We start from the raw sequence: 24,793 nt of genomic DNA, 5'->3' as shown, positions 1-24,793 counted from the left end.
TGATTGGGGAAGGCTGATTCAAGAGAGTTAAGACATAGTGCTTTTCCTAGGCAGTACCATTTCAGACTACTGATGGAAGATTGCTTCTTTGCTTATGCACCCCACCCACCCCCTGTGTAAAACCAACAACTCCCTACATGCACAAAATTAACAAGTCAGGGAGAAGAGTTCAATCTACTCTTCTTTCTGACAGCCTGTTTCATAGAATCATAGAATAGTAGAGTTGGAAGGGGCCTACAAGGCCATCGAGTCCAACCCCCTGCTCATTGCAGGAATCTGCCTTTGAAGTATCCCTAACAGATGGCTGTCCATCCAGCTGCCTCTTGAATGCCTCTAGTGTGGGAAAGGCCATGACCTCCCTAGGTAATTGGTTCCATTGTAGTACTGCTCTAACGGCCAGGATTTTTTTCTTGATGTCCAGCCAGAATCTGGTTTCCTGTAACTTGGGCCCATTATTCCATGTCCTGCACTCTGGGAAGATCAAGGAGAGATCCTGGCCCTCATCTGTGTGACAACCTTTCAAGTATTTGAAGAGTGCTATCATGTCTCCCCTCAATCTTATCTTCTCCAGACTAAAGATTTATTTATTTATTTAAAACACTTATATCCTGCCCTATATCAATAAGATCTCAGGGTGGTGTACAGATAAAAGCATACAGTATAAAACAGTAAATATACACAGCTAAAAACAAATTAAACCATAAACCAAGTTAAAACGATATATAATTTAAAAGCAGTAAAACTATTAAAACAGTTAAAACAACGTGCCTAGTGAATTCAACCATTAAAAGCTTTGTTTAAAAGCCATGTTTTCACTTGGTGCTGGAATAAAATCAGCGTTGGCACCAGTCGGCCCTCCAAGGGGAGGGCATTCCACAGTCGGGGTGCCACAACAGAGAAAGCCCTTTCCCTTGTCCCATCATAGCAAATGTGTTGTGCTGGTGGGATGCGTAGAACATGCCCAGTTCTTTCAGTCTCTCCTCATAGGGTTTTGTTTCCAGACCCCTGATCATCCTCATTGTCCTCCTCTGAACGTGCTCCAGCTTGTCCGCATCCTTCTTGAAGTGAGGAGCCCAGAACTGGATGCAATACTCTCTGTTTATGTCCAGAGAGTTTTATCAATGGGGAAATATTCAAATATAAAGCACCCAAACTTGCGGTGGTACACTCCAGGAAAAGTTTTCTCATTTGATTCAACTGGATGTATAGGGTGGTACTAAGTGTAAATCAGTGTACATGTCAAAATTAACCTCCGGCTTTATAGATATGATTACTAGAATTTGTCACCCCACTCCTTTCCCCAGCTTTCCATAGAATCTATGTGTTCCAAATAGTTACGGAGAGAGGAACACATGTAATAATCCATCAGCATCTATATTAAAGGAGCAATCCTATGACCCTACGCAGTATCTGAGGAGTAGCCATAGGATATTTTGGATTGCCTGCTCTGACCTCAGAGTGGGGAATCTGACCTCCAACCCCCTTCCCCCTCACAGCCGGTGTGGAAAGAACAGCACCAGCTGCTGTCTAGGATTGGGAACGACCTCAGAGAAGGATGCATATCAGTGGGAGGAGACTGGAGAGGCCAAATTATGAACTGTCCTGAGGCCTCTCCAGACTCCTGCCTCCCTCGCTAACGCCCCTCAGCTAGATAGGCAAAAAATCCAGCCTAGTGAAAAATGCAAGGCAGGAGTACAGGAAGGATCACTCCTCCTGCAGAGAATGCTCATAAACCTCCATGTTTGGGGGCTTACAATCATCAAGTATTGCACCTTAAGGCTGTAAATGTCATTGCCTATGCATAGGGCGACCATATGAAAAGGAGGACAGGGCTCCTGTATCTTTAACAGTTGTATTGAAAAGGAAATTTCAGCAGGTGTCATTTGTATATATGGGGAACCTGGTGAAATTTCCTCTTCATCACAACAGTTAAAGCTGCAGGTGCCCTGCCCTCTTTTAAATCTGGCCACTCTAGTATAGTTCCTGCAGCTTTAACTGCTGTGATGAAGAGGGAATTTCACCAGGTTCTCCATATATACAAATGACACCTGCTGAAATTCCCTTTTCTATGCAACTGTTAAAGATACAGGAGCCCTGTCCTCCTTTTCATATGGTCACCCTAATAGCCTATGTAGCCAAAACTGCATGATGGGCACACCAGAGGGGGAGGGGGTCAGTAGGCTTGGGAGAAACCCAAGGTTTGTAGAAGAACAAAAAGAGCTTTATCAAATACCTTTTGGGAGGAGGGATGCTAAGTTTGTTTTTTAATGGACCCCAGAATTGTTGTTTTAAATGGATGCTGCTGTTTTTATACTGTTGTTTTTATTTCTCTGATGGTTTTTAAATTTTGTATACTTTTAATGTTTACTGTTTTCAGCTTTTGTGAACCGCCCAGGGAGCTTCGGCTGTGGGGCGGTATATAAATGTAATAAAATAAATAAAAATAAATAAATAAAAATAATTCAATAAGGACTACGCATGCTCTCTGGCCACAGAACGCTGACTTTTCAGGGTCGAGGGAGAAAAGAAAAAACAAGGAAGGGAATGGAGTGGCCAGAATCCTTAACAGCAGCACTCCATACTGCAACATTTTGTTGCAGGGCCTACATGTTTGGTATATTTCCATCAGGAATACAGTTTTGATTTGTCCCAGGATGCCTTTGTGTCACCTCATACCATGGCCTGCCTATAAACAACTCTTCCTACTTCCTTTTTCCATTTTAATTCTATAGGAAGTCTGTCAGCAATGGAGTATGCCAGGCACAGCACTTGGCAGGCTGCTTGGCAGAGAAGCTCTCTCGCCTTCCTCCTTTCCTTTTCTCAAACAGCCAGTGGGGAGGAAGCCCTCCCCATCGCTCAAAAGCTTGTAAACTGTAGCCTCATTTCTGTTGTTAGGCTGTCAGCAATATATGAATTCAAACAGGGGCATCTAGTAAGAAGACAGATATTGCATGTTTTTAGAATTGCCACCTTTTGTTCTGGCAGGGACTGCTGCCCTTTTAACAGCTGCACGACATGCAGTAAATTCACGTTCCCACGAGGTGAAAACTTCACCTATCGTGTAGCTGTTAAAGGCTCGGGGCAGGAGATCTGGTTAAGGCTGCTTTGGGGGGGGACGGGGACCCAATAACCGTCTGAAAAAGTGAAACAAAAGAAATAAAATGCGTGGGGAGAGAATCCTAATAAATGAGGGAAACACTCCCTGGGAAGTATGAGAATAGAAATTTTGGAAAAACTCGGAAGACTAAAATTGAACAGTAAAGCAAACGGTGCGGGGAAGCAGCTATGCCTTTGTGAAGCTGCGCCATATTAGTTTGATGTTTTATTTATTAACACCCGTCCCCGTTTGAATTCCCTACAGCTTTAAAAAAAAATATCACAGCACACGTTGGAGAACTTTCTATTGAGGTTGCTGCGCCCGAGCACTTCAGGCCAGCCCGACCGCTCTTACGCAGAGCTTTGGCGCCGGCCCGCTGACGCGCGCTGATTGGCCGTTTTGAAAGCAGCGCCGCGGCGCCATTGGTACGTTGCGGGCGGCTTAGCGCGGTTAATTTGAATCCGCCTCCGTTCGGCCTCTCACAGCAGGCGCTGGGAGCAGCGTCTGCTCGCTCGGTCTTCCTAAGCTGGGCTCTTGGTTTGCTGGGGAAGCGAGAGGAACGGCTAGAGCAGTGTGGTTGGCCCAGGCTGAGGCTGCGTGGGTAAGGGGGCAGCAGGCAGGCAGGCGTGGATGGTATAGTCCTCTATGTAGGACTGGGGTAAGGGGCAATTGGTGGCTGTGGTTTGGGCAGCGGGGGATAGAAGCTCCTGGGGAGACCTGGTGGGGTGTATAAGGTGAGTGGGAGGGGGTTCATATGGTGTGTGTGTGTGTGTGTGTGAGAGAGAGAGAGAGAGTCTATTAAACGCTACTTTAAAACAACAACATGTAACGCAATTACATACTCCCTAATTTCTATTCCTAAGTGTGGGTGAGCAACAGCATATATGATGATGATTTGGAGAAAATCACTTGCGGCTTTATATCTCCAAAATTTCCCCCGTGGTTGTATTTGCCTTTTCCCACTTCCTTTTTCTTTGCGGGGTGGGAGGGATGTGGGAGATTAGTTTTCACTCCTAGAACTGTAATCTTATGCATGCTTACTTGGGATTACTTTTCAGCGATAGGGGATAGGCTGAGTTGTAAAGCAGATAGGATTTCTGAGAAGAGGAAGGAGGAGAGAGGTGATTGAATTCTCACCCTCCCCCACCAAGCTGTAAATTTAATCTGGGTTTAAATGGTCAAAATTGTGGGGTGTGTATGTGGAATAGAGAGACACTGTTGAGAGGCTGATTCTTTCTCTCTTAGCCACATACACTCCTAATCCCCAAAATCTGTTTTTCCTTAGCCTCTATAAGTGTACACGTGGCTCTCATGGCCTCAAAATGTGGTCCCTTATATGAACAACCATGCAGTGCTAAATCCTTGTGATCAGAATTTTGTCCTTTGGGAGTGTTGCTTCAGTTGGCAAAACTTTGTTATATGAGAGGCCTGAAAAGTGATGGTTTCTGGAATATATTTAAGCAGTGTCAGTTTAGATTTGGGCAAGGAAAGGCAGTGAATACAATAAATGACAAACTTTCTTATGTGTTCTCTTCTTCCTAGACTAAATACAGCTCAAAAGAGTGGATTGCTCACATATGTAAGCTTTGCTTAAGTGCTCGTCCACTTCTTATATGGACATGTAATGATCTATTTATAAATTACAGTATAGATATGGGGTTCATATGGAACCCCCAGAGAACATTTATTTCTCTGGTGCTAACCAGGATTCCTGAAATAAATCCCTACAACTGCTTCCCCTAACTAAATGAAAAATAACTCCTTCAACTCAACACATCTATGGATATGCAATGACAATACATTTTACTTGCTTTTTTCTTTACAAATTCTTAGCCCTTTTCAACCCAAAATTGAACTGCTATAGGTGAAGTTAAATGAGACTTAAAAGGAAAAAGTGATCTCTTGTTACCTTCCTTAACATCAAAGCAGTAATGGAACAAAATACCTTTCCTCTTAACTTAATTATAGCTGGCTGAATTACAGTTTGTGCAGGAAATAAAGACATACATGCCAGTTCAAAACGTTCCCAAGTAGATTTTGAAAACCAAATGGAAGGATACCTTTTATATTTGGTATGCACCTGTCATTACAAATTCCTATTCTCCTTCTTCTGTTTCAGGTCTAATCATATCAAGGAATAATGGAGAACTACACAAAAATAGAAAAGATTGGTGAAGGTTGGTAATTATGATCTGTCATGTAGTCTAGGCCTGCATTGCATCTCCAGGCTAAATCTACATACTTGGATGTAAATGTCATAGATTTAGATGGAGCTTAGGGTCAAATTACATATGATGTCAAACATAGACACACATACACCGCCATCATTAGCTGTGGAGGGCGAAATCTAATGAATTGACTTAAGCCTGTATGTTTTCTCCTCCATTGCTAATATCAGCTTTGAGCCAGGGCATTTTGTTGTATCAGGGTTATAGTGAAGAGGCATGGGGCTAGACCCTCTAATCCAAATTCCTTGCAGCCAGGGTGGATTTGATTTAAATCAATACTCAGAAAGACTCTATTTAATCATGTGACTTCCCCCCTCCCCGCAAAAAAGTGCACTCTTCCTCACTATATTTTACACAACTCATAGTTACCAAAGACCCATTCTTGCTGATATAATCTTAATATTTACAACCAGATGAAGGTTTCATTTTTAGAATAGCAACTTTTCAGATTAGTTTTACAGTTACATCAAAAAATACTGATTTGGTTATACTATTAGAAACACATCATAGATAATTATGAAATTATTGCGAGGTGAACTGTCTCCAGTTTAATTGGTTAATTCATATTTGGACAACTTTTCTGCTGTACTTTAGTGGAAAGAGAAAAATAATCTTACAGAAAACTCTGGAAGAGCATGACATCGTGAATGGATTAATGGAATTCATTTACCAAAATTTAAGCAGGCTCATGCTACATAATTAAAAACTAATCCTTATTTCATGATGAATAACCTTTGGACTATAATGTATCTTAAATAGAAAACTATCTTTAGATTTTTTCCTCAAAAAGCATTTTATTAAAAAAATCCAATTTAAATTAAAAAAATCTGATTTCTTTTATATATTTTTAAAATACTGATTTTTATCCACCCTCCTTGCAGCTGTTCTTTTTAAAAGCGAAAGGAGTTGGGACTTCCAATCACCAAATTTGAATCACCTGGTTTAAATTTAATGATCCCAGTCTGATAAACCATGGTTTTCCAGACCATGAGAGAACTGTGGTTTAAGGATATCCTACAAACCAGAATATCGACTCTATAAATCAGATCAACCCAGGGTAGATCTGCTTTATAGGGGATCTTAAACCAGTTTCTCAGTGTATAAATTACGGGAAACTGTGGTTTAAGAAACTAGAAAAGCTTTGTTGAAAGGGAGGGGCATCTCAGTCTGATAAACTGTGGCTGAGTGGGCTCTCATTATATCTGATCCAGGCCACTTTCCCTTGAACTGTTTAGCTGAGCTCTTGGATGAAGATGTATTCATCATTTCCCAGTGCAAAAAGCAGTCCCAAAGCGACACACACACAATACCGACATCCATGGTTAATATAACAGGGAAATCCTCTAAAATCAATATAGATCACAATTGCAATACAAATAAAATAAAATACCATAAAAACGCAATCTTAAAAAATTGCAGTATGAAAAGTTTACACAAACTTTTACACAAACTTGCCCCACTCCCAGCGCAGAACGCACATCACAAAAACAGCCCTCAATAATTGGACCATGACTAATATCCAAATGCCCAGAAAAATGAGGATGTCTTTGTGTAGTGCCAAAAAGGATGATAGCATTGGTGCCAGATGAGCATCTTTGGGGAGAGGATCCCATGAAAATGAGGCTATCACAGAAAAGGCCTCATCCCAAAATGACATCCGCCTGAAGCTTCTCCCCAAGAGGGTACAAAGGCCAGGGCTTCTGAAGCTCACGTCGAGGACTGGGTAAGTTTATACAGGGAGAGACAGGCCTTAGCTAGACCTAAGGATTATCCCAGGCAAATGGAGGGGTCGTCCCTGCCTGCTCCCAGGATCCCCTGTGTGTCACTTTGATGCACAGGGATGATCCTGGGATATAGGCCTGGTCTAGCAATGGCCACAGTCCTTACATTATTGAACCATGTAGGGAGTTATAAGTGAAAAGCATCCTTTTGAATTTGGCCGAAAAACAAATTGGCAACCAGTGCAGGTAAACCAGGACTGGACTTACATATTCATATTGCCTAGTCCAGCTAACAACCTGACTACCGAATTCTGCACTAGCTGCAGTTTCCAAACTCTTCAAATGGAAGTAAGGAATGGAAAGAAGCTTAACTGAGGAAATGGCCTTGTGGGGTTGGGGAGATAGATTTGCAGGACAGAGCTTGCAAATGTGGGAAGGATTAAGCACTCTCGTGCATTCATGTTACCTTGGTGAATATGTGTTTTTTGAGGTAACATACTTCCACCCTCGGATTAATGAGACACTTCATACCATGTCGAGCCTATTGGTCCAGAAACTTGACCTCCCATCTACAAAGAAATGGTTCCAACTGTAAGCTTATATTGTAGCCTTGCTTAACAGAATCTTGACCTTCAATCCTCTTTACTGCTACAGAAGTAGCATTTGTGACATTTTTAGCATCTGGGCATGAGGAGAACAGAACACGGTTTCCTACCCTTCTCCCTGACATCTAGTTTTCTAGGTTCAGGGAATTTTTATGTGAAAGGAAGTTCAGACTACCAGTCTGTGAAGGAATGCTCTTCAGCTATAATTCTTGATCTCTTGAGGGAGGAGTTGAGGCAAGTGGTAGTGACTTTTTGGGACAGGGAAGATAATATTCATAGCTGGTTACTTTGGTGGAAGACATCAGTAACTGGTCTTGTAAACCCAATGTAAATTAGTCTAAGTGTGTTTCAGCCAATCCGGATTCTCTTACCTGTGGCTTTGCTCTGCTCTAAACATCAAGGAGGACAGTTCATGCCCAACTAGATGTTCCTCAAGAATATAGGCATATTTAGTGGCCTGTTTTGGGTGACCCAGGAGCCTGCCATGGGTAAATTAACCATCAGGGCACTGCAGTGTCTGCTGGCTGCCATTATGAGTCTGCAAGTCCCAGCTTGGGGGCAGGGCGGGCGGGATTCCTAGCTTGCGCTCTCCGAACATGGGCAGCAGGGGTTATGCAAGTGTTGGTTAATCCTCAAATAAGCCCTGCTGCCCTGGTTTGACCAAGAGGATAAGTCACAGTGGTCACCAGGCAGGGTTTGTATATTCATAATAGTGGCTGGCTTGTGCCGTAGCTCTTCACAGGTAAATTAACCCATGATGGGCTGTCATGTTCTGCAAACTGGCCTACTTGTTTGTCTAAGCTTCATGTCAGTTTTTGGAGTATACTCAGGAATATTCCTGAGGCGGAGTATATACCCCCATTTGACTAGCATCCTTTTTGCTCATCCCTTAAATACCCATTAGCCAAATTATATTGCTCTTGCTGTCCTTCCTAGGTTTGGTATACCAAGTCATGAAATGAGTTCCTTTTCCTGGATTTTGCACCTATATTACTAGTACAGTCTTAAATAACTGAATCATGCCTTGTGTGCTTAGATTGTACTGCGTTAAATTGACATTTTTTCCTGTTAGGAACTTATGGTGTTGTGTATAAAGGAAAACACAAAACTACAGGCCAAGTGGTTGCCATGAAGAAAATCCGATTAGAGAGCGATGAAGAAGGTGTTCCCAGCACTGCTATCAGAGAGGTTTCCTTATTAAAAGAACTACATCATCCCAATGTAGTCTGGTATGTAGATCACACAAGATTGTATTTGGAAATGGGTTTTCCTGTCTTTGCCTCTAATGAGTATGCAAAATTCCACTTTAGTGCAAGAGAATGATGACCTAGTTCATGTGTCACAATAACCCAGAATTTATAATAATTCTGAGTTATTGCGAAAGTGTTAGTGAACGTTGCCAGATTGCTTCTGCTGTGAGAGGTAGACCAGGAACTCCAGCTTGTCTCTCTCTCTCTCTCTTCCAGCAAGCCAGACTTGGAACCAAAGCTTTAAAACCAGAATTAAAGCCAGAGTTCCTGGTTTGTTCGTCACGACAAAACAACCAAGGGATGGAACATTCTTGGATTGTTTAGGTGTTGTTCTCAATGGGAGCAATTGAGAAGCATGAACTAGTATATTCGTTCACAACAACCCAGTATTTATTTGGGTTTTTTATATAAAAAAAACCTGGGTTGTCATTATGTGAGAACTGGGCCAATCTCTTGTAAGCTACAAAATAAGTCAGTGTAAAATATTGGCGTTGGTCTTAAAACACATAAAGGTCGATCCCTCGCAACTTCTCTTGTGATATCAAAATAAAGAGCCATAAGTCAAATGCCACTAATAAGGTTGTGATCCTATGCACATGTGGTTGGCAGTAAACCCGGCTGAAGGTAGTCAGAAGTAAGTCCCAGTAAACAAGTTTAGGGCTGTGTTGCTCTTCTTCTGTTTTATCATCTGTATTGTATAAGCTTGTTTAGGTTGGCTGGACACTTTGTTGCAAGTTATAGTCTAGGTGGTAGCCTTGGAGTATACAGACAAATCTGGTGTGTGTTTAGAGGCATATCCTCAGTATACTTATTTTTCCTCCTAAAAGTCATGAGATACAGTATATGGTGGTATGCAGTATCAATTGCACAATTGGTATTAAAATATTCATAAATATTAGGTACTATCCAATTTTAAGCACCTTCAAGTCATCATTTTTTGACAGGTTTAAACTTGTGCTTGAATATCTTTTGTAAAAATCAATGGGATTGGCAGGTGTGTGTGTTTAATTTGATAGCATCATGCCCTTTATTTTCATCCTTAGTAATTTCAGCATAATTTTAATACATGTCTAAAACTTTCTGGGAAGTCACGATGTTTCTTCATTTCATTTATTGCATTTTTATACCGTCCAACAGCCGAAGCTCTCTGGGCGGTTTATAAAAATTAGAACTATAACAATATACTAATCAGCAACTTCACAATAATATTCAAAAATACAAGTTTACAGCAAAACAAACCAGCTAAGAAGATAAAAAGAAAAGAAAAGACAGCTTGGTTGGAACAGCATTTCTCCCCCTGAAGTAGCGCGCTCCAGCCTTGCTTTTAAAGTCTCCAGGTTTTGGGGGGGGGGGGATAGGGGGAATAGCTCACCCTTGATGGAATAGCATCCCCCCCCCCCAAAGCAGCGCCTCCCTTCAGCTCCAGCCTTGCTTTTAAAGTCTCCAGGTGTATGTGTGTGTGGGGGAGCTTGTGGAATAGCTCACCCTTGGTGGAACAGCGTTTGTGACCTCAGAGGAGAAGCCATGGCAGAATTTTCCACAGCGGCTGCAAGGAATGGGGAATCTAGGCTTGGATTTCTCCCCCTGAGGTCACAGTCGTGTCTATGGCTTCAGGTACAAATCCGCACATCCTATGGGCCCTGGGATCCATAGAGTTGAAAGAGAAAGATTAGGCCTTTTGGGGTAACAGGTGAATGGCAACACAACTATTACACAAAAAGGGGAGAGAGCCATAGTATGTGAGATGGTGAAGGTGGCCTCCCGTGTTATTCTAGGTCCCTTCCCAGAATCTTAAGCTTCCCCCTTTTTCCCCTTTAATGAAAAAACTCTGGTCCTCTTATTTTAGAGAAAAGGAAAAATGCACAGGCAATATTTTATTCAATTACTCAGTATGAAGTTCAATCCATTTCTAGCTGTCCTCATTCGGGCCCATGACCGCAAAGTCACTGGGATGACACTTAAGTACTTGGCATGTAAGTGTCCAATTTTCTGAGGCTACAATGCTATTCTATTTTGGGAATAAGCTCCACTGAACACATTGGGACTTACTTTTGGTTATACATACATGCTGTAAATCTGACATTTCATGAATAAGCAGGCATGCTAACTGGTTGCCATAACAAAATATCTATTTGCAACTCAATAGAGCTGTTATGCATCCCAAGAGCGTCATCTAAAGCTCTAGTTATGCAGCACATACGCCTTTTTCAGTACATAACTTTTATCTGCATAAGGGAGTATTTGTGAATGTTAAGGATTTCTGTTTGGCTATCTCTATGCATGGTAGGGTACTAAGCAAGATCACTTAGTGGAAGATTTGGGTGCCCAGACTTCCCAAAAGCAAGGGCTGTTGTTGCTAAGCAAAAGGTGTTTCTGCATGATGTAGTTGGTGAATGTCCGTGCTTTTTGTTCGACTGTGCGTCTAGAGGATTGTAATCTCAACAATAAATGCAATGCTAGACCTATTGAGTTATATTTCCCCTTGGTGTTTTTTTTTTTTTTTTTTTTTGTACATAGAACAGGCTGTGGATTCAGGTTTGTGGGATATTAAGTGTAGATTTTATATGTTATTAAATTTATATCCCCCTTTTCAGTAACTAAAGGTGTGATTGTATGCATGTTTAGACAGAAAAAAGTCCTACAATGCTTGGAGTTGTAGGACTTTTTTTCTGTCTAAACATGCATAGGATTGCGCCCAAAGTATATTGGGCTAGTTTTATTTGGTCTCTGTGTGCCGCCTTAATTTACAATGTCCATCCACCCATCACTGCCGCCACAGCATTTATAGCTACAGGTTCAATGGATCCTTCAAGATAAGCTGCTGATGGGAAGTATGTTTATGTAGTTAAGCTGCAGAACCCTTATCTTGGCATGTAGGGAAGGCTGGTTTAGTATAATGAGTGATAACCAAGATGCTTAATGCTTGTCCAGTTACATAAAGAGGCCTTAGTGGTATGTATAACAAAACTGGTTTATATGCTTAATGTTTGAGCTGTCTTTAAAAAAAAATCTCTTCAGTCTTCAGGATGTGCTCATGCAAGATTCAAGGCTTTACCTTATCTTTGAATTTCTGTCTATGGATCTCAAGAAATACTTGGATTCTATCCCATCTGGACAGTATTTAGATCGTATGCTTGTAAAGGTAAGGAAACAATAATGTAAATTGATACATTTGAAACAACCTCTCTGTGGAACCTTTCCACCTTGATTCGTCAAATAGGGAATCTGTACATGACAATTTCATTATCCATGACATATGAGACTCCTGGGGTGAATTCCAGTTCACACACAGTCATGTGGAATGCCACATGGGTCTGGGCCTCACTGTTGCCTTGGATAAACTGACCATGTGTCCTAAAAATGTCTGAGGCCCCATATCACATGGCATGAGAAGATTAAGACAATTGTCCACTACTACTGATGCCATAGGGTTTCATAAGCCATAGAAGAAGATGCATAGGCCCAGAGGGAAGAGGTCTCTCTTCTCTCTCCCCGCCTCCCCACCCCACAACATTTTCCTCCATATCCATTTGGCTGCTGGGAGAGGGACAGATCGTTCCTGCCAGAGGTCTGAATTGATCACTTCGGAGGGCTTTTGATCGCTTCGTATGGCGATTGAGCCACCTTGGTTTGGAGCGTTTTTACTTTGCTCTTCAGCTCAGGGTGGATTTGTTTAAAATCAATTTTATTTAAACCATGATTTAAATCTCGATTTAAATCACTACTCAGAAGGACTTGATTTAATCAAGTGACTTCCCCCCTCCCCCCAAAAGTGCACTCTATTCATTGAATTTTTTGAAACATAGCACTTAAGAGGTAAGGGGTTGATTCTGTGTACATAGATTTGCAAAGGAACAATGGGATTGTGATCTCTGCAGACACAAATTCACAGTTTTGAAGACCGTAAAACCAAGCATCTGTGATAATATCTTCTAGATAGAAAAATTACCCAATAATCTTACAGAAACCTCTGGAAGAGCAGGACATTGTGAATGGATGAATGGAATTCATTTACCAAAAAATTTAAACATTGCATGAATATACAGCCTCATGCTACATAATTAAAAACTAATCCTTATTTCATGATGAATAGTCTTTGGACTATAATATATCTTAAATAGAAAACTCTTTTTAGATAGATTTTTCTTTAAAAAGCATTTTATAAAAAAATATGATTTTTTTGATATTTATTTTTTAAAAAATCATTGATTTTTATCCACCCTGCTTCAGCTGAAAAAGACCCCCAGAGTGGCTTACAAAGTCCCTTAACAAGACTGTCCCTGCTGCTCTGAGGCTTACCATCTCAAAGACACAACACAAAAGGAAAAGAGTTTATGATGGAGGATGAGGAAAAAGCAAATTCTGGCACTAGTTCTTCAATGGCATGGAAACCGTTCACGGGGAGGAGGAGCCAAGAGTTGCTGATCCCAATGCTACTGGCCCAGTTTCCCATCACTCCTGCTGCAGCCTATTGGAATGGCTGCTGTCAGGTGGTAGTTGGTGGGGGAAGGACCCTAATGGAGGAGATCTCCTAGTGGAGCCAGTATTGGTGCTCTGCCTCCTTCCGTATGCATCTTTGTAGTTTCTTTCATTTATGTCTACTGCATAATGCACAAAATTAAAGAAGGCAGTAGTTGATATGAATAATAGCAACCAACAAGTGCCAAAGGCACACTACTATAATATACAATAATTTAAATAATAAATATATTAAGAAAGGGGGTGATAGAAAATCTCAATACTGTTTTTTTGTCTTTAATTTGACATAGACTTCTTTCAATAACAAAATCTCAATATTTTTTTGAATTAACATAAATTTCTTTCAATAGGCTTTTTAGGCTTTTAACATAAATTTCTTTCAATAGGCTTTAACAGGCTTCTGGTGTAAATTAATCCTGTTTTCGCTGATTTGCTTCTTCAGAATCACACCAACCATAGGGATAATGCCGTGGCCAAAAAGGCAGTGGTTCCAGACATCATTCTATGTATCCACTTAAATGCTTAAAGCCTGGCAGAAAAACCTCAAACAGATTTTTTTCTTCTAATAGCTGACATTTATGTTAAAAGCCTAAAAAGCCTATTGAATGAAATTTATGTTAATTCAAAAAATATTGTGAGATTTTGTTATTGAAAGAAGTCTATGTCAAATTAAAAACAAAAAAAAACTGCATAATGCATAATTTCAATCTCATCTTTCCCCTACAATTTAGATGTGAAGGGGACCCTTGCGTTTCTTCTGCGATGTCCAACTTCAGGGCAGTTCTTCGCGTGTCTGTGTGCCGTCCATAATAACACACTGTTGCCATTCTTTCAGAGTTACTTGTACCAAATCGTGCAAGGCATTGTGTTCTGTCACTCAAGAAGAATTCTGCACAGAGACTTGAAGCCTCAGAACTTGTTAATTGATGACAACGGAGTAATTAAACTTGCTGACTTTGGGCTTGCTCGGGCTTTTGGCATCCCTGTGCGTGTCTACACACATGAGGTAAGGACCCTTCAAGTACTATTTAGAAAAATGATTATATAACAAGAGAGCACAAACAAATCAATACTTTCCCCAGAGTATTATTTTGAACCAAAATAAAATTTCTAAATCAGGTCTACTATATATGTTAGGTATAATCTGTCTTTCACACTATCACTAAAATGTACTTGTGTACGTGTTTTTTTTTAAAAAAAACACTACAATCCTGAATAAACTTATTCCATTGTTCTAAGAAATCATTTTTGTGACTTAACTCTTCCAAAGTTTCTTATAAAGAGAAATGTTATGCATTAGTATTTTATGCAAATATTATTCTGTCACTTTTTTAAAATTGTCATTCCTTATTCCCCCCCAATTTTTGGCTTTTGGTATTCAGGCAGAAGTTGGCATATTTGGGGGAGTGTGATTATCTGGTTGAGCTTTTATATTGTATATTATATTATGGTTTTATACTGTTTTATGTTTGAATTGTCTTAATTTTGTAAACTGCCCAGAAAGCTTCGGCTGTTGGGCGGTATAGAAATGCAATAAATAAATAAATAAACAAACAAACAAACCATTATTTGGTTATTAGCTGTAACAAAATCTTTCAACTGCTAATAGTAAAACCATTGGATTCATAGGTAATTTATATCCAGTTATATCTTCTATTATACAAATCACACTAGCGCAAAAAAATCTTGCATTTTTACAAGACCACCATCTACATTTGATGTTTGCAGAATCTTGACCACATCTCCAACATATTCCTGTAACCAATGTATGTATCTTCTGTGGTGTTACTTTGGCTACTTTGTAGCAAAGCATTCTAGTTACTTTTGATTCCCCAAAGCTAAAACAAAGGCTAATAAGTTTTCCATTTAATGTGTGTTTAAGAAGGCTACTACATGGCATCTTTAGCTTCCAAATTATTGCTAAGATCCTTGCTGGATCAGATCAAAGTCCTCTAGTCCAGCATCTTCTCTTCCACGCTGGCCAACATTATGCTTCAGAGAAGCCTGCAAGCAGGACACGAAAGCAATAGCCCTCCCTGTCTGCTCTTCTGCCCCTTCCCCATCAACACTTGGCATGCAGGGGCTTACTGCACCTGAATTTGGAAGGTCCATTTCAGGGTGTGTGTGTGTGTGTGTGTGAGAATAGTTGTCACCTAATCCAGTGGTTGTCATCGCATCTTGCGGAGTAAACGCCATCATGGTATCAACTGAATGAAGAAGTGCTTCCTGTTATCTGTCCTGAAGCTACCGCCCGTGCACTTCATTGGCTGGTCTAATCCACTTCATTGGAAAGTTCTAATATTAGGAGGGAGAAAAGGACTCCCACTTCCTCCATACCGTGCATCATCTTATAATTGGGAGTGGCAACCTCTAGCCCTCTGCAAGGCTTCCGTTTGGACCTCTGTCAAAAGTGAATTGTCCCACCCTCCACAATATGCTTAGAGAAGGGGTGGCCCTGCCTGCCCTTTGCTCTGGCTCTCTGGCCAGGTTCAGATGACACAACAAGCTACGGCAACCCCTGCCTGGGGCATATTCAGAATGGTAGGCAGCAACTAATGCAAGCCAAGAGTTAATGAACCCATGATGGGATGACCTGTCGTCTGAACCAGGTCAGAAAGCGAAGCTATTTTTTTGTTCTTGGCTTGTGAACTCTGAGTTGTTTAAACCACGAGTTGTCATTATGTGTGAAATAACCATGGGTTATTTTGCCAGGCTACAGAGGTGGCAGATAACCAACTGCTCTTCTTGCCAGTAGTACAGCGCCTCAAAGGCATTTGGGATACAGGAAGGGAATGGGGGAAGGAGTAGGGAAGCAAACATCCCAGGGATTTCTTCGATCGTCTGCCAGACAAATCCTGGATAGGGCAACAAACCATGAGTTGGCCTTATGCGGGAACCAGATGCCTGTAACTATCTCAGGTATAAACTTATCACTGAATTTACAAAACGAGTTAAAAAACTGTGTGCTTTTAAAAGCAGTTACAACTCCAAGGACTGGTGTTGCAGGTTGCATTAGTTGCTCCAAAGTGTGCCAGATCTTTCTCCTCCTTCAAATAGCTATTAAAAATTCTAATGAGCATTTTCTTGTGCTAGGTAGTAACACTGTGGTACAGATCCCCAGAAGTGTTGCTAGGCTGTGCACGCTACGCAACACCTGTAGATATATGGAGCATAGGCACAATATTTGCTGAAATGGCCACAAAGAAACCACTCTTCCATGGGGACTCGGAAATTGATCAACTCTTCAGGATCTTCAGGTACTGAACAAAAAGTTGGAAAGATCCATCTGTGAAATTGTGGTTGGCCAATAAGTTTAGATCTGGTTTCACGAAAATGTATCCTGTCCATTTTGGACAGTTTTGTTGTGCGTCCAATGAATTGACACCAGTGCTTGCTTGTCTTTGTTCATTGTCTCTTTTGCGATGGCAAATTATTAAACAACACATCATTATGGATCTGAGCTAAGTGGATCCTAAATATATTCACTTGGAATTAAGTTCCACTAAGCTCAATGGGATTAATGTACTAGTAAGTGTTTAGAATTGTCACCTTAATGGTCTGTTTCTGAGTGATTATAGTGGCACATCTGTGTACAGGATATTGTGCATGGACTTTATAATAGTTCAAATGGCATTGTGTTCAGGCCATTTGAACTATTGTGTTGCAGCAGTGTCTGTCTGTGTTGCCTGGACAATACCACTTCAGCAACCTGCTGGGAATGATGGACTGTGTTTGCCCTCTCACAGAGCGTAATAGCGCAGATGTTCATTTTCTTACACACAGTCACGAGTGCTTCAGTTCAGCACAACAAACTTATTGCTGTGCATGTCTTCAGAAGCTGAAGATTTCAACAAAGCCACATAAATGGCGTTTGGGTGATTGAGATTTGTGGGTGATACCACAGTAATCTTGCAAAGGGCAATTCTCAAAGAAGCGTTCAGCAGAACCTATTCAGACGTGTTTGCCAAAGACAACTTGAAGAGCTATCCTATTGGTGGGGGCAGGACATACCCCAAGGCAGAGGAGACACCTGATCCAAAGTCTTGCTGGGCTCCTGTTGGAAGAGAGGAGGAACTGGTGTTCTTCCTCACCCTTATGATTCCCCTCCCATTGACTGGAACAGGAGGGAAACTATCTATGCCACTTCTGGGGCTGGTGGACATTCTCCCCAATTCTGGGAGTGTGTCAGGGGTATGGGAAGGCCATAGACTCAAGCCTTCCTCCAATCTGTTGATAGTATCACCCTTGCATCCTCAGTCAACTCCATGGTTATTTTTCCTGCAGAGCTCTGGGGACACCCAACAATGATGTGTGGCCTGAAGTAGAATCCTTGCAGGATTACAAGAACACTTTCCCCAAATGGAAACCAAGCAGTCTGGCCTCTCAAGTGAAAAACCTGGATGATGATGGGCTGGACCTGCTTTCCGTAAGTGAACATTTCTTTCGCATGGATGGATGGAGAGCGCACATAGAATGACTGAGTGTGTGTATGTGTAATGTTATGTTTATATTAATTTAAGGTTCTGATGCATGGTAAACATTTCTCCATCTGGCTGAAAGATTTGGTTGTCCCCTAACAGTTGCTGGGGATAAATAAGGTTATGCAATAAATAAGACAGGACTGCATAGGATTTAGTTGGCCACAGGGATATGCAGATGAATTATTTTTGTGTAATCCTGCTGAAGGAGAAGTTTTCTCTCTCTCTCTCTCTCTCTCTCTCTCTCTGTGTGTGTGTACACATTATCTAAGTGGCTTGCAGAAGTATTATTACACCTTTGACATCCACACTTTTGTTGTGTTACGACGTAGAATTAAAATAGAGTTAATTGGTGTGTTTATTATTTGATTTACACAACATACTTAACACTTTGGAGATGCAAAATATTTTTTATGGTGATACAAAAGTTAAGTAAACAAAAACCAACTGGCATTTGTTGGTTGCATAAGTGTTGACCCCCTGGACTGTGACACACCTAAATAATAGGGGTGTGCACGGACCCCCCGCTCCACTTCTCTTCCAGATCCGCGACTTGTGGATCGGGCCGCTTCGCTCCGCCCCCGCTCTGCCCATGTCCGCTCTGCTCCGCTGCGGAGCTCCGGATCCGGATCGGAGCTCCGTTTCCCCCCCCCCCCCCATAGGCTTGCATTAAGCTAAAAAAGTATACAACTTTTTTTCTGTTAAAGTTAGAAACCTCAAGTTTGGCAACATGACACCTCATGATACACACGAACGCCAAGACTCAAGGCAATCCCATCATCCCCTGATTTTTGGGGAATTTATGAAAATCAGGCACCCCATTCACACCCCTTTCCATAGCTCCGTCAATTTGCACGTTAGAAACCTCAAACTCACCACCATGATAGCTTATCCAGGGATACACATGCACGCCAAGACTCAAGGCAGTCCCAGCATCCCCTGATTTTTGGGGAATTTATGAAAATCGGGCACCCCATTCACACCCCTTTCGATAGCTCCGTCAATTTGCACGTTAGAAACCTCAAACTCGCCACCATGACAGCTTATCCAGGGATACACATGCACGCCCAGACTCAAGGCAGTCCCATCATCCCCTGATTTTGGGGGAATTTATGAAAATCGGGCACCCCATTCACACCCCTTTCGATAGCTCCGTCAATTTCCACGTTAGGAACCTCAAACTCACCACCATGATAGCTTATCCAGGGATACACATGCACGCCCAGACTCAAGGCAGTCCCATCATCCCCTGATTTTTGGGGAATTTATGAAAATCGGGCACCCCATTCACACCCCTTTCGATAGCTCCTTCAATTTGCACGTTAGAAACCTCAAACTCGCCACCATGATAGCTTATCCAGGGATACACATGCACGCCAAGACTCAAGGCAGTCCCAACATCCCCTGATTTTTGGGGAATTTATGAAAATCGGGCACCCCATTTGCAGACGTGGACTATTCTCTGACATTTGGACAGATAAAAAAAAGGGAAGTGAGCACACTCACAGATGCCATCTAGACCCACAATCATGCCAAGGTAGAAGGCAGTCCCATCATCCCCTGTTTTTTGGCGGGGCTTAAACCTGCAGACAGCTCAACGGGGCCATTTCAAAGGAAATCCCAACATGCCATGAATTGGGGAGTAGAGATAAACCTATGAATCTTCTTCCAAACTTGAAAAATGGATTTGGAACTTCCAAAACTCCAAGTGAGCGCAGGAAGGACTTTTCCCCTGAGTCAAAGCCAGACGCACACAACATCCCTGCGAGGCGGGCAGGGGAGGAGGGAGGGAAGGCAGGCAGGCAGCAGACATTTCTGGGGGCATAAGGAAGTGAGCCAAGGATAAGCCAGTAATGCATATAAAATGGAATAAATAAATAAATAAATAAACAAAGGAGAGGTGGAATTAAAAGCAGCAGTGTTGCTGAATAAACAACAAGAAGAACTTTTTTTAAAAGGCTATATCTGTCTTTTACCAGTCATAGGGGGATGTGCCCAGGGGAGGGGGAAGCAGCTGCCAATTTGACTGGTCCTAGTGACCAGTCTTTTAAGAAGCAACGCTGTCAGTTCAACTCATGAAAGCCATTGCTCCACCACTAGAGCTCAACTAAGAAGTCAAGCTCTCACTTCAACTCATGATAGGCATTGCTTTACTCTCTTTGGAGGGCTCTGATAGCCCTCCAAGTACAGGAGAGAGTGGGGGCACGTCCACATGGCATGCCCTAGGGGAGCTCATCCCCTTGCACCACATCTTTTCAGTTGTTCCCCAAAGTTAGGGTGGGTAGCAGTGCTCTCTTATTATTGGCTTAGTATATGATTTCAGGTTGTGTTTGTGCATTTGGTGGGGCTAGTGTTTTAAAAAACACTGGGAAAAGTCTGTTCAGACTAAGAAAGAGAAGTTCCCAGAATCCCAAGTTACCCGTTTTGCCTATCCCCTCCTCCAACTTTGGGATCATGTGATCATGACCGGGAGTTGACTCTGCCCCTCAGCAATCGAAACAGGTAACCTTTTCCCCGCCTTTACCCTACTTCTTAAAAAATTCTAGCATGCGACCCGCACCACGCAGAGAGTAGGCTCAAAATGACCCCCATCCACGACTCACTAAGCACAAGAATTTTCAGAAAGATAGCTTCAAAAACAACACAGTTATCCCCCTTTCTTTTCCGCAATGCAATGCTATGGGTGAAATGTTTCAAGATGGCGATCGGACCGGACCGCGGAAAGAGGAGTGCTCCGAAAATGGGCGCTTCTCTTCGCCTTGCTTCTAGGGGTCCGCGGTCCGCTTCTACTCCGCCTCTGGGCAAGGTGGAGCAGGCCAATTCGCTCCTGCTTCTACGCTTCTAATCGGAGCGGAGCACATGCCTACTAAATAAGCTCCGGTGCAACCAATTGCCTTCAGAAGTCACATAATTAGTTAAATCGAGTCCACCTGTCTTCAATTCAAGTGCCACATTATCTCAGATAAAATATACCTGTTTCTGGAAGACCTGCGAGTTTGTTGGAGAGCATATCTAAACCAATAGCATTGTGAAGTCCAAGGAACCAGCAAAACAAGTCTGGAATAAAGTTCTGGAGAACCACCAATCAGGGTTCGGTTATAAAAAAAATATCCCAAACTATGAACGCTGTTAAATTTATGAGCGCTGTTAAATCCATTATTACAACATGGAAAGAATATGGCACAACTGTGACTTTGCCTAGAGAAGGCCATCCACCAAAACTCAGTGACTAGGTAAGGAGGGCATTAGACTGAGAAGCAACCAAGAGACCAGTGATCACTCTGAAGGAGCTGGGGAGATCCACAGCTGAGATGGGAGAAACCGGCCATGGAACAACTATCACCTGGACGCTACGTGAAGCTGGGCTTCATGGAAGTGGTGAGAAGAAAGCCATTGCTGGAAAAAAAATGCATATCAAACTCTGTTTGGATTTTGTCAAAAGACATGCAGGAAACACAGCAAACATGTGGGCAAAGATTCTCTTGTCTGATGAGGCCAAAATTAAACTTTTTGGCTTTAGCGCAAAACGTGGTGTGTGGTGCAAAACCAACAGTGCTCATTGCCCTGAGAATACTATGCCCACAATGAAGCATGGTGGTGGCAGCATCATGTTATGGAGATGTTTTTCATCGACTGGAAGCTGGTCAGGATTGAGGGCAAGATGAATAGAGCCAAATACAGGGCAATCCTAGAGGAAAACCTGTTTCGGTCTGCAGGTGAACTGGGACAGCAGCGGAGGTTCACCTTCCAGGGCAATGACCCTAAACACACAGCCAAAGTTACACTGGGGTGGTTTTTTTTTTTAAAAAAAGCTGAATGTCTTAGAATGGCCAGTCAAAGACTAGACCTCAATCTGATTGAGAGTCTGTGACAAGACTTGAAAATTGTTGTTCACCCACGGTCCCCAACCAACGTGACACAGCTCGAGCAATTTTGCCAAGAAGAATGGGCAAATATTGCAGGATCCAAATGGGCAAAGGTGGTAGACACTTCCCCCCAAAGATCCACAGATATAATTGCTGCCAAAGGTGCTTTTACCAAGTATTGACTTAGTGGGGTGAATACTTATGCAGCCAACAAATGTCAGTTTGTTTTTGTTTACTTCTGTGTCACCGTAGAAGTATTTTACACCTTCAAAGTATTAAGTATGTTGTGTAAATCAAATGGTAAACATGCCAATTAATGCCATTTTAATTCCAGGTTATAGCACAACAAAAGAGGGAATGAATACTTAAGCCAGGCACTGTATAAAATGTAAGGTACTAGAATCATAGAATAGTAGAGTTGGAAGGGGCCTATAAGGCCATCGAGTCCAGCTCCCTGCTCAGTGCAGAAATCCACCCTAAAGCATCCCTGACAGATGGTTGTCCAGCTGCCTCTTGAAGGCCTCTAGTGTGGGAGAGCCCACAACCTCCCAAGGTAACTGGTTCCATAGTCGTACTGCTCTAACAGTAAGGAAGTTTTTCCTGAGGTCCAGCCGGAATCGGGCTTCCTGTAACTTGAGCCCATTATTCTGTGTCTTGCACTCTGGGATGGATCGAGAAGAGTTCCTGGCCCTCCTGTGTGGCAACCTTTCAAGTATTTGAAGAATACTAGGAAAAGCTCTGTTGGATAGACCTTTGGTCTGATCTAGTCTGATATTTTGCTTCTCACAGTGGCCAGCCACTTGCTTAAGGGAAGCCCACAGCAGGGCAAGAAGGCAAAAGCGCTTCCCTTTAGTGGCTTCCCAGCACCTGGGATTTATAGGTGTTAACTGCCTATGGCAACTTTGCTACCATGGCTGATTACTCTTGATAACCTTCTCCTCCATGGACTTCTCTAATCCTCTTCAAAGCCGGTGGTCATTGCCACACCTTGTGGTAGAGTAGCCTTCCCCATCTGGTCCCTCCAGATGTGTTGAACTGTGGCATTATGGGAGATGTCCAACGCACCTGGTGAAGGCAGTGGTAGTGAATTCCATAAATTTTATTCTGTGTTACTTGAAGAAGTACTTTTTTTACCTGTCCCCAAACTAATTTAACTTTGTGAAAGAGCAGCCTGTCTTCTGCTGTCTATTTTCTTTGCGCTATGCATAACACATGCCTAATCTTTAAAATTAAATCACTTCTCCATCTCACGGTCACACCTGCTTTTCACAATTTCCAAATTGTGATTGGGCCTCTGGGACCAAGTCAATGGGCTGCAATCTGTCAAATGTCCTACAGGGGTCTTTTTGCATGATGGAGATGTGGGAGTTCTACATCCTACTTCTCACGAAGCAGGTGCTCTATGCTGATGCAGAGCTGGTGTGGGTTCCCAATTCATGCCATCTCTCTTTTGAGGAAGAAGCACATGAATTGGATGCTCAACACAACTAGGTTTCTTTTCATATGGAGTTGCCTGCTCTGTGGGTTCGGGCACTTGCATAGTGGATTGATGGGGACACGCCTCCTCCTCTTCTGCTATGTGAAGAGGTGCGCCATATGTGATGTATGAACCAGGATTGAGGAATGGGGTTCAACCCCCTAAAGTTTCTTGCTTTGCCAAAATTAACATGTTGAAGTTGGAGAGGAACTGAAACTACTATCTATTTATTTATTTATTTATTTATTTATTTATTTATTTATTTATTTATTACATTTTTATACCACCTAATAGCCGAAGCGCTCTGGGCGGTTCACTAAGCTAGAATACTTATGAGCAGATCTATTACTGTTATTATCATCATCATTATTATTTTTCCTATACTGGGCCTCAAGGTGGCTTCCTATGGCAAGCTTTTGACCTGGTGTCAAATACTCAAAAAGAGAATGCTGGATAAGCTGGGTGTTTGGTCGGTTTCGGCATGAAATGTGCAGTTCTAGGGATCCTGATTGCTCTGCCTAAGCTTGCTCCTCCAGCAGGTGGCTAACCTGCCTTTATTTTGACTTGCAGAAAATGTTGATCTATGATCCTGCAAAGAGAATTTCTGGCCGTGTGATCCTGAACCATCCGTACTTTGACGACTTGGACAAATCGAAACTTCCAGCTAATCGGATCAAAAAATGTTAAATGCTTTAAAACAACCTCTGGGGTTTTGGAGTAAAATTACTGAAAGTCTCTCTCTTGGTTTTTTTATATGTATGTGTCTTGTCCTACTCTAAAGCTGTAGCGTTATTTAGAGTGCTCTGGTTTCAATCTTCCTTGAATGTAAATATTAACCTGGTCCCTAGCCAATAAAGCTGTAAACTGTTAATGCAACCCACTATTATATAAATAAAATCTTTAAATCTAGCATAGGAGTGGAGACTCTTTCTTTCAAATATGCGGAAGAACTCATTAACATGACTAAGTGAGGGGGACATAGAAATTACATGGCAGGTTGGGCTATGCCAAAGGAAACACATACTAACATAAATGAAATGGGATCCAGGATGGAGCTAAGCAGATAAGAGGCCAGCTTGATTTTCAATGGTGGAGTCGACAGGAGTAGGTTCTCTCCTCAGCCTAATGCCCTGGAGTGCACCCCATTATTTTTTCCCCATAGGAGTGAATTGCAACCATTCACTTTCATCCCATGCAAGTGTTGTGCGTGTGGATGGTGTTGCAGTGTGAGCGAAACCTGCCCCTTCATACAGGCTTGTCCCTCACTGAGGCGCATTGTGCATGATGTACCCCTGAAGCATGACTATTTAGAGCACACAGACACAACGCTTCTTTTCTCCACACCACCACCACCACCGTCAGTTCTTGGCAATACGCAACCCTTCTATCCATATGCATGCACTCTGCCTGTTGTAATCAGCTCTTATGTGGGGTTATCTGGACTTAGAATTGTGTTGCTGTTGTGGACGTCCTTTGGTTTGTCTTCATCATAGTGACGGTTTCTCTTTCATCTCTCCAATTCCTTCCTCTATTTTGATCTTCCTGGCAGTTCCCACTTACGATGGTTCTACGCGCAACAAGATAAATGAAGA

At 42.1% G+C, this 24,793-nt stretch overlaps 1 protein-coding gene across 1 annotated transcript; it reads left to right on the top strand.

Moving 5' to 3' along the window:
* Positions 1 to 5,216: 5,216 nt before the first annotated feature.
* On the top strand, positions 5,217 to 23,937 carry CDK1 (cyclin dependent kinase 1). The gene is made up of 7 exons (XM_063131640.1): positions 5,217 to 5,274; positions 8,724 to 8,880; positions 11,920 to 12,043; positions 14,216 to 14,386; positions 16,474 to 16,637; positions 17,665 to 17,806; positions 23,772 to 23,937. The coding sequence occupies exons 1-7, from the start codon at positions 5,238 to 5,240 to the stop codon at positions 23,886 to 23,888; spliced, it is 912 nt and encodes a 303-aa protein (XP_062987710.1). The 5' UTR covers positions 5,217 to 5,237; the 3' UTR covers positions 23,889 to 23,937.
* Positions 23,938 to 24,793: the final 856 nt, after the last annotated feature.

The sequence above is a fragment of the Elgaria multicarinata genome, chromosome 8 (genome assembly GCF_023053635.1).
Source record: "Elgaria multicarinata webbii isolate HBS135686 ecotype San Diego chromosome 8, rElgMul1.1.pri, whole genome shotgun sequence".
Classification (NCBI taxonomy): Eukaryota; Metazoa; Chordata; class Lepidosauria; order Squamata; family Anguidae; genus Elgaria; species Elgaria multicarinata.
Note: the sequence above shows the minus strand (reverse complement) of the source record. Positions and strands in the feature narration are given on the sequence as shown.